Source organism: Chrysochloris asiatica, unplaced genomic scaffold (genome assembly GCF_000296735.1).
Source record: "Chrysochloris asiatica unplaced genomic scaffold, ChrAsi1.0 scaffold00069, whole genome shotgun sequence".
NCBI lineage: Eukaryota > Metazoa > Chordata > Mammalia > Afrosoricida > Chrysochloridae > Chrysochloris > Chrysochloris asiatica.
Window position 1 is genome coordinate 4,765,239 of NW_006408587.1, and position 10,969 is coordinate 4,776,207.

General features: G+C 37.8%; 1 protein-coding gene across 1 annotated transcript in view; it reads left to right on the forward strand.

The window, feature by feature from the left end:
- The window catches only part of TMEM245 (transmembrane protein 245), a 99,704-nt gene that overhangs the window by 80,693 nt on the left and 8,042 nt on the right, over positions 1-10,969 (forward strand). The window contains exons 15-17 of the mRNA XM_006864687.1: positions 1,970-2,070; positions 3,366-3,540; positions 5,611-5,805. Coding sequence (XP_006864749.1) covers positions 1,970-2,070; positions 3,366-3,540; positions 5,611-5,805 — 471 coding nt within the window. The remainder of the gene's footprint in view (positions 1-1,969; positions 2,071-3,365; positions 3,541-5,610; positions 5,806-10,969) is intronic.

Here is a 10,969-nt window from a genome sequence, read left to right on the forward strand (position 1 = left end):
CAAAAAACAAAACAAAACAGAGGGAAGGAAGCAAATACTGTTGAATGATGAGGCACGGAGGGGATTGTAATCATTGCAGTGAAATGAAATACCATATGATGAGTGTAAAACTAATGCTCTCTCATGTAAAGTATCACTCAATTCACAATAAGAACTCAAAAACAAAAAAAAGAGAAGCATGAAAAAGTCACAGTTTTATTCTAGAGTTTTTAAAGTATGAAGACAAAATCTTGTTAAGAATTAAAGCCCTAAGTTGTTGTTGTTGTTTAAGGCCTTCGGGTTGGTTCTGACTCATAACAACCCTGTATAAAGTTTCTGAGGAGCAGCTGGTAGGTTTGAACTGCCAAATTTGTATTCACAGTCCAGTGCTGATCCTACAGCACCACACCAAGAGTCCCAAATCCTAAGTATTCATTAGAAATCATTTCAAGCCTGATACAGAGGAGTTATAGTTATGAAAGTGAGGCACAGAGACATACACACCTTTAGTACCACACAGTAGAAATATGCAAGTTGGAGAAAATTTAGAAACTGAAAAAGGTAGTTGTGTCCATTAATCTTGGAACTTTTCTCCTTTAGAGAGATATGCATAGGCAGGGCATACTGTGTTGGACCTTCCAATGGAGAGGGACCTTGTCTCATCATGGTCTGTATAGGATGCTGGGCATGGGAACATCTTTGTTGTTGTTTTAGCTGCTCTCAAGTCAGTTCTGACTCATTGTGACCCTCTGTCTAACAGAAGGAATCACTGCCCAGTCCTGGGCCGTCCTCACAGTCATTGGATGTTTGAGCCCCTTGTTGAAGCCGCTGTGTCAGTCATATCGAGGGTCTTCCTCTATTTTGCTGACCTTCTACTGTATCCAGCATGACATCCTTCTTCAGAGACTGTTCCTCCTCTTAGTGTCTCCAAAGTATGTGAAAGAGGAAGTCTCACCAGCTTGGTGTCTGTGGAGCACTCAGCTGTACTTGTTCAAGAAAGATTTGTTTCTTTTACTGGCAGTCCATGGTGTATTTAGTATTCTTTATCAATACCATAATTAATCACTGAATGTGTTTCCTTTCCTTTCTGATTTTACTTTGGAGTTAATAGGCTGTTGTTTTTTCATAAATTCTTCCCAGATGACTTGGTAACTTTTGCAACAAAAGTTCCATTTGAGGCTTGGCTACATAGTTGAAGTAGTGTGGGAAATTGATATTTATTGATTATTAAAAACTGATGAAATACAAGTTATGCAGTTTAGCTCAGTTACCCTTCCCAGTAGGACAAGGAGGAAGAGTCTAGCCAAAGCCTGAATTTCTTAAGAGTTTAGCTGTATCTTCTGAAACAGATTGTACACGCTTGATTTTGTTTCCGTCTCTTTTGGCTAGAAACTACAGACATACTTCACTTTATAGGTTTCGCAGAATCAACACATTTTAAAAATTGAAGCTTTGTGGCTACCTTGTGTAGAGCAAGTCTTGGTGCTGTCTTTCCAGCAGCATGTGGTGTCTCCTGTCACATTTTCGTAGTTCTCACAGTATTTTATATTGCATATTTAATGGACTGCAGTATAGTATAAATAGAACTTTTATATGCACTGGGAAAACAGAAATTGGTATGACTCGTTTTATTGTGATATTTGTTGGTCTGGGATCAAACCCGTGCTATCTTTGCCTGTATCTACTTCAGAAGTGAAAAGGTGATAAACTGTGTAAGGGAGGAGGAGGGTATTGTAAAGGTGTTTCCTTTCATTAATTTTCTTTTTCAGACAGAGACTTTTAAGAATAGTTCACTAACATTTTCTAGTTTCTAAAAATATGTTTAGGTTTTTCTGTTTCTTTAAGATGAAAAAAGAGTTGTTGGAACAGGAGGATAATTGAAACTGCTATTAAATTTGGAATAAAGTAGCTGGAAGCCTACAAGTATTGATTTTTCTGAAGTATGGAATGATGATGTGTTTATTCACCTTTTTATCTTTGGACATTCTAGAGGGGTGTTTGATGCTTCCCTCAAAATGGCTGGCTTCTATGGATTGTACACGTGGCTGACTCATACTATATTTGGCATCAATATTGTCTTCATACCATCAGGTAATAAGAACCTTGCCATACTTCCATTGAGCTATATTGAAAGAAGTTAAGACATTTTACATGCGTTAGGATATGTCGTCTTTGACAAGTTTGAAATATTAAATCCAGTCCAAATTAGGAACAGAAATATGATTTCTAATATGCTTATTGTTGTATGCTGCATCTTCAGAAGCTAGAACAATGTCAACACATAGAAAGCACTGCAGAAATATTTATTAAATGAATGACTACCTTAACACTCAGCTATACTCAACACTTAACATATAATCAGTGCTTAATAAATCTTTAAACTGAACTGGTAAGGAGCAATAAATTGTCAAATAGCTTTATCCCATTTGGGATACTTCTGAGGAGGGCACAAAATCTGTTCAGATAATACTTTCACTTCATAAATACCAGGTACCTAGGGTTTGTACATTTAATAATGATCATCCTCTTCTTTTTCCTCTATGTTTTATTTACCTCATTCCTTCCACTCTTTCTTCCTGTATTTCTGTGACTGTTTGTCTTCTAAATGCTCATATATCTGTCTTTTGTATTCACCTCTACCATCATCTTTTTCTCTTTTTATCTGTGCCTCCTTCTTTATATTTTGTTGCTCATTCCTGTAGCCCTTCCCCACCCTCTGACATGTAAGCATTTGGAGAGCACATGAAGGTTGTTATTTAAACCCTGTGAAGCAGTCAAAATAAGTGGTTTGATTCTGTTTTATACATGAGAGACGAAAGCTTTGTAAGTCACACACCTAGTTAATGTAGCACCAGAGCTAGAATGCACGTTTGCTGGCTTTTGAGTTGTGAGGAAAGTCAGATGGGAAGAGTGCTAGAATATGTACATGTAAAGGGAGGTCCCTCCAGTGTCAGGGTTATTTCATTTTTGCTTTTTATATCATAGTTAATTTTATTAGAAAGAAACAAGGTGAAAAAATATGCAGTCATATTTGAGGTTTAGAAACTAATTTGTGATTTAACTTTTGAACTTGCTACAAATCTTGACTACAGTGATTATATTTATAGGACTATATATTCACATAGTATATTCAGCTAGTAATTGCAGAATAATCAAGTTTTGTTTCTGAAGCACAGTTTCACCAAGTAGATAGCTTCAAGTCAAGTTTTAAGATATTGGATCTTCAGTTGACTAGAAAATTCAATTGAACAGAGCCTTGTATTTACTTGAATTTGTGTTTGTTTAACTTAATTTTGGTGGAGACTTTTAAGCAGGAGGAGCTAGTGCTGGGTTGTTTTGTTTTGATGATGAAGTTAAGTTGCTGTTCCTCTTTCATTTTGTATTAGCTTTGGCAGCAATCCTGGGAGCAGTGCCATTTCTGGGGACATACTGGGCAGCAATGCCAGCAGTTCTAGACCTGTGGCTTACACAAGGCTTAGGATGCAAAGCCATCTTACTGCTGATTTTCCATCTCTTGCCAACTTACTTTGTAGATACTGCAATTTATTCTGATATATCAGGGTAAGTAGTTTACAGATATCCGAAATTGCTGGTGAATCATCCAAGGAATATTCTACTACTTTTTTTAAGGAGTTAAAATTTTTGTTTTTATTCAGTTTTATTTTATGGGGCACTGTGGATTAATGTGCTGGATTACAAAGTCAGTTTGAACCACAAGGTGGGCAGTTCAAGTTCACAAGCCACTCCTCAGAAACCCTACACAGGGTCACTCTGGGTTGGAACTGACTTGACAATACTTAACAACAGCAACATAAAGTTACTTCTCAGAAACCCTATACAGGGTCGCTCTGGGTTGGAACCAACTTGACAACACTTAACAGCAACATAAAGTCATTAAGAGTCAGAACCAACTTGACGTCAGTGACTTTGGTGTGGGGATAAGATAAAATAGAAAATTATTTGATAGAGAAACACTCTAAACCCCAGAAATTCAGAGCAAAAAGAAAACAGTCAAGTTCACAAGTAAATGTTGGAGAGAGTTTTATGCTTAAACCATGAGAGACAAAGGTAAAGGAAGAACTTCACAGTGCATTCAACTGTGTAACAGTTGAAGTTTAAGCAGTAGGAATAGGTATACGGTTTATACTTTGATGCTTTCATTTGTAGCGTAGTGGTTACGAATCGGGCTGCGAACCTTAAGGTCAGCGGTTCGAAACTACCAGCCGCTCTGCAGGAGAAAGATGAGGCTTTCTACTCCCGTAAAGATTTACACCTCCGGAAACCCTGTACAGGGTCGCTATGGGTCGGAACCGACTCGACGGCACTTAACAACAACATAAATTTTATATTATTGTGTATAGCTAGAACTTAAAACATGTATGTGATTTTATTTTTAATGATAAAAACATACCTTTTTTAATCTATAGCATTAGGAAGGGAGCCTGAGACTCTATAGTGCAGTGGTTAAAGCACTTAAACTTAACTATTAAGCCAAAGATCAGGATTCAGACCCAGCACCCATTCCACAGGCAAGGCTGTGTCAGTCTGCTTCAGTAAAGATGACAGCCCTGTCAACCCTAAGGGCAGTTCTACTCTGGCCTGCAGGGTGGCTCTGAGTTCAAATTGACTTCGTGGCAGTGGGCATTAGGAAATTACACATTTTGCATAAATTCTTTTTGTTTTTTTTTTAATAAATTAAACTTTTATTATAAAGCTCTCCTGCATTTAAAAAAAATGCTTTAAGCAGTTTTGATAGACATTTTCCATGAATGTGTTATTTAGAGAGAAAGAGTTACTTTTATTGGTATTTACTGAACTATAATATAGTATGTATCTTTCCAAGGCATTTAGTTATCTTGGTGTGACACTGGATAGGCATTAGATTGCTAACGACAAGGTTGGTGCTTCAAACCCACCAGCTACACCTTGGAAACCTTAAATACAGGTGTGTTATGAGTTGGAACGATTGGATAGCACTTAATAATACAATGGTGAATGTTACTTTTCTGTGTTTAAACCCTAGAGAACAGATAACCATATCTTACTGCTTACTTCCTTTGTGTCAGTGGTCATTCTTGTCCTTACCAATATGCTGTCCTGCTGTAGTCTATTATTACCTGTGTTAGAAACAGTATTTTTGACGTTTCCAGGAATCTAATCTATGAGTAACAGAATGCCTTTTTTTTTTTTTTTTCTGTAGTCATTGTTGTATAGAACTCATTATTAATTGAATCACATCCTAAATTGTACCCATCTAATTATTTTTGATGCAGGGAAATCTGATAGGTGACTTACGTAACTAGTCTGACATCAACAATAACCCACTGTAAGTGGAATATTGGTGTGGAATATCTCTTAACAATGTGGACTGGTTCCTCTAGTTGATGGACCTACAAAGAGAGGCATATGTCACACACATGCTGAATTTGTGAGAAATTTCTTACACCTCACTGTTTGTACAATCAATTTTCAGTTGTGTGCATTGATGTAAGCTAAAGGTAAATCTGAATCTGATAATAAAAAGGATGCTGCATTTGATCATTACCTTTGTGCTAGAGAATATGTTTCAGATTTACCCCAAACTTTTGTTTGTTTAAACTCATGAGCTAATCAACATGTTCTTTGTTCCAGAGGTGGCCATCCATACTTGACAGGTTTGGCAGTGGCTGGTGGAGCCTACTACTTGGGCTTGGAAGGAGCTATCATTGGGCCCATACTTCTCTGCATACTTGTGGTTGCTTCCAATATCTATAGTGCCATGTTGACAAGTCCCACGAATTCAGTGCCCACGCCAAACCAGACCCCATGGCCTGCTCAGACTCAGCGGTGAGTGGATGCAGAGTAATCATAAACTATATGTGAAACTTGCATCATCCTGTCTCTGTATTTGGGTCTGACTAGTCTGCCAGGATAAAGGTGTTTTCAGTACAATGCTGTGCTAAAGACTGTGCAAAATACCAAGTAAATATTCATCATTTGTTTATAGACTTTTGGTTTTCAAAACTCAGTTGAATCAAAATTGTTAATGTCATTATTGTTGTTGTTGTTATGTGCCGTGGAGTCGGTTCCGACTCATAGCTACCCTGTACAGGGTTTCCGAGGCTGTAAATCTTTATGGGAGCAGAAAGCCTCATCTTTCTCCCACGGAACGGCTGGTTGTTTTGAACTGCTGACCCTGAGGTTAGCAGCCCGATTTGTAACCACTACGCTAACAGAGCATGAAAGATATAAATAATGTCTTGAGAGATCAAAAAATAAATAAAAAGATACTTTGTGGGACACGATGTATTAAATCAGAGGACGATCAAGAAATACAACAACCAAATGCAATGCATGAATTCCTCATTGGGGTGGGTGGGTGAGTGGTAATCTACAAAGGATATTTCTGGGACATTTGGGGAAATTAAAATTATACTATCATTAAATACTTCAGGGAACGTGGTTGCTCTGTAGGATAAACACTGGGCTGCAAACCACAGTTTGGCGGTTCAAGCCCACCAGTCATTCCATGGGAGAAAGATGAGCATTTCTGCTTCTGGAAAGATGTATGGCCTAGGAATCCCTGTAAAGGCTTGCTGTGAGTTGGAACTGACTGAACAGTACTTCATAAGAATAACAACATTAAACTAAGTTTCTGGCTGTGATAATGGTACTATGGTTCTGTAGGAGAATATCTTTTGGGGTGACAAATCAGGATGTCTACAACTTATTTTCAAATGTTGTTGTTAAGTACCGTCGAGTTGGTTACAACTCATAGTGACCCAGTGTAGGGTTTCCTACGAGGTGATTCAAAACAGAGGAGGAAGAGGGAGAAAAAAAGTGCTAGCAAATTTAACAACTGGTGAATCTGGTGAAGGGCATATGGTTGTTAATTGTACTGGCCTTTCAATTTTTTGGTAGATTTATACTTTTTCAATAAAAAGTTCAGAAAATTATTTGAGGGTACAAATGTAGAGCTATTTTGTAAGTAAACTTTTTTTGAGACATATCTTACATATGGTGAAATCTTAAATGTAGTTTAATAATTTTTTCATATATTATGTAATCATCACCCATATTAAGATATAGAAAGCTTCTCCAATACTTGTCTTGCCAGTGTTCTGACCTCTATTGCCTTTAGTTAGCTTTGCCTGCTTCTAAATGTCATATAAAAAGAAGAATTTAGCATGTACACTGTAGTCAGGTTTCTTATGCTGAATACTATTGTTAGAGAGATTCTTCCATGCTGTCTAGCTATGTAGCAATTGTCCTTTTTCTTTTTTTTTTTTAAATTCCTTTGCTACCTAATATTCCAGTTTATTGATTGTCGTCTTGATGGATATTAGGGTCATTTCCAGTTGGTGGCAGTTATGAATCAAGCAAGTTGCTATGAGTGCTCTTGCATATGTCTTTTGGTGGAAATGAGTACTTATTTCAGTTGAGTATATATTTGAAATGGGATTGCTGACTATACATCTATTGTAACTTTGGTTGTTGTTAAGTACCATGGAGTCTGTTCCGACTCATGGTGGGTGACCTTGTACAGGGTTTCCGAAGCTGCAGATCTTTATGGGAGCAGAAAGCCTCATCTTTCTCCTGTGGAACAGCTGGTAGTTCAAACTGCTGACCTTGAGGTTCGCAGCCAGACTTGTAACCACTATATTAACAGACCCTACATGATTGTATAAGAAGTTACATTTTAAAAACAAAAAACTGTGGACAATTACAGGATAAAAGGAATTTAACCTTTTATCCAGAGAATACACTGCATTTTCTTTAATTTTTCATTTGGAGAACACTTTCCTGTTACTAGATATTATAGTGTAATTGAAGATTCATTAATAAGTTGGTTGTGATAATGTGTTTAGTGAAACTATCTTGTATTTCTTACGTTTTAAATTATTCTTGATCATGGTTCTTTTTTTTTTTTTTATGTTATATTTTGTCAAGAGAGACTTGGCATTTTAACTCAGAAGGAGAATAAAGTTTTTATTTCAACATATTTGGTTTAAAGGCCATAGTATAGAGTATCAAGATCACCAAGAGTAATTTGGAGGTTGCCAAGGACTTGCTTAAAAGTGCTTTCAAGTCTGACCGAGAACTCTGACATACATTAATAAATAAGAAGACATCAGTATTTTAAATTATGTTTTCTTAAAAAAAAAAAAAAAAAAAAAAAAAGTCTTAGTAGCCTCTGCAAGGACTAGATGGCAAAGAAAAACAAGTTTCGTCAAAAAAGTCAAAGATACATAGTTGGTTTTGACCAAAGGATCACTGTTTTGCAAGCCAGCCTCCTGCCTGCAAGCATAGTGCCTTTCTCAGTTCATGGGCATAGAGTCCTCTGCTGTTTCTTTTCTGTCTTTGATTCTTAAAGGAGACCGCTACGCTACCTAAGTGGCCAGTTACTTCAGAGCAATAGAGAGCCCTTGTAGACTTGATAATTCTGTTCTGCGACTCACCAATAAAAAGCAAAAAGCAAGAGAGAAAATTAGTTGATGGATATTTTGCTATTATTTGGGGAAAAAGCTTTAAATGATTCTAGAGTAATAACCTAGAACTTCAGTGTTAATGGTGAAACAAAAGAAATCAATTAGGATCCCTTGAAATGCAAATGACTTCTTTCCTTGCTCCCACTTCTGAAGGTTGGAAGGTTTTTGCTTGTTGATTCATATTATGGGTGTAGCATTCACTCAGAAGCTCTAGGTTGGGTCTGTTCTTATGTGTGTTTGTTATTGTTGTTGAGTGCCATCCAGTCCGTTCCTCCGACCCATAGCGACCCTGTGTAGGGTTTCCAAGGAGCAGCTGGTGAGCCTGAACCTCCAACCTTGCAGTTCAAACAGCTCTGCAGTCTGGCGCATTAACCCATAGTGCCACATAATCTGGCAGGACCACTGCCTTGTGGAACCTTTGATGTCAGTGTCTTTTTGTTTGTTTTCAACTTTTTGTGTGTGAATTGAGTGAAGTTTACAGAGCAGATCATCAGTTTATAGTCAACAAATTACAGTCTTGATTTCCTATCAGTGATTGCAATTGACTCAATGTAGTAACATCAGTTCTCCTACTTTCGACCCGTGATTGTTTCCATTCTGCCTTCTTTCCCACCCCTTCTGAATTTTGTCCTTAGGTAAACGCTGCCCTTTTGATCCTGAATAGTTGACCATTCCATGGTGTGTGTCCATCTATAGTGTTTTTGTCCTCCTACATACTTATTTACTGCTTGGCTGAACATTGAGCCATGAGGGTATGCTCAGTTGCAGACCTGAAGGGTGACTGATCACCATAGTCTTGGGTTTCTCCAGTCTCTGACCAAAGGGCAGATCTTTTTTATAGTAAGTCTGATCTGTTTCATAATTTTGAATTTTGCTCCACATTTCTCCCACTCCTATCCAGGACCTTCTAATGTGATCCCTCTTAGAACAGTTGGTAGTTGTAGCCAGGCACCATCTAGTTCTTCTGGTCTCAGGGTCATGGGACTGATATTTGCATATTCCATTAAGATGTGTTCCATATGGAATCCTGGTATGGTACTGTGGGTTAAAGAGCTAGACTGCAGGTCGATTTGAACCACAAGTTTGGCGGTTCAGCTCACCAGCCACTCCTCAGGGTCGCTGTGAGTCATAGCCGACTCGACGGCACTTAATAACAACAACAGTAAGTAATACATTGAACTGATTAATTCCAAGCATCTTCAATTTTCTTGATGTCCAGTCTTTTGGTTCCTCTTTTTGGGAAAGCAAATTCCCCACAGGTCTTCTAATCTCCCTTCTAGAGGTTTAAGGCTTTGTTTCTAGAATTTGGGGAGCCAGGATGAGGAAAGAGACTGCATGTGTTCAAGATGTAAACATGCACTTAATCTCCCAGTTGTTCTTACCTCCATCTTCATCTCTGCCTGTTATTCCCTGAAACAATTTCACCTTCTCCAAAGGGAAAAATCTTGAGTTTTCTGCCAGGAAGGAGAGAGCCTAAATGGATTTATTTGGCTGGGAAGGATGGTCAGTGAAGATATTGGGAAGGGGGAAGGTCTTTACTGCTTTTTAAATGGACTCTTAATCAGTTCTTCTGTGCTTAGCCTTATATCCATCCCCACTTCCCAAGTTATTTGATACCATCAATTCCTGAGACTTTGGGGGATTTTGCTGATAAATCAGATTACTTCTTGGCTTTTACCACTACTGGCTTCTTGTTGTTGTCAATGCTGTTGAGTTGGTTCCAACTCATAGTGACCCTTTATAGGGTTTCCAAGGAGTAGCTGGTGGGCTTGAACTGCCCACTCTGTGGTTAACTGTCCAGTGTTTATCCTACAGTGTCACTCCAGGACTTAGACTTCTGGTTTATAGTGTATTCTAGGTCAGTTACTTATTGTCCTCCTGCTAAACAGCAGAAAAATGAGGCTTTTTGCTCCCATACAATATCCTGATGGTAGTACATGTAACAGATTCAACACAGCGTTAGTAGGCTTCCAGCTCTTTGGACCTCTTTTCGACAAGCAGAACCTATCACTGCCTCTTTTCTCTGTTAACGCTGAGCTAGTGTGGAGCATTTGGGGAAAGGTACAAACATTTCTAGAGTCATGGCATTTAGAGTTCTTTTTGTTTTTAAACATCCAAAATTTACTCTACATCTTCAAGAGCTTGGGAGTCAAGGACTCTTGAGTTTTGTTAAAACAGAAATTATTTAAATATTTACATGAAGGATATAGGGGAATGGGAATTAAAGTGAATTAAAAAATATCTCCTTGAAGTTTTGGAGAAACCAATCCCAGAACACTTTCAAAGAGCAAGTCAATGAAAGGCCTCACTTAATATCTCCATTGATATCAAAAGAGTCATAAGATGTTCCCTCACAATTCAGTGTCCTTCCAAACCCATGTGGTTCTTATTCTGCATTGCCTATTGTTAAATGAGACATTTTACCACTGTGGTTCTTAAGCACTTACTGTTTATAGTTTGGGAAGGATTACAGTGTTTTGATGCTTTCAGTAAGACAATAAACACTTTTTTTTTTTTTTTTT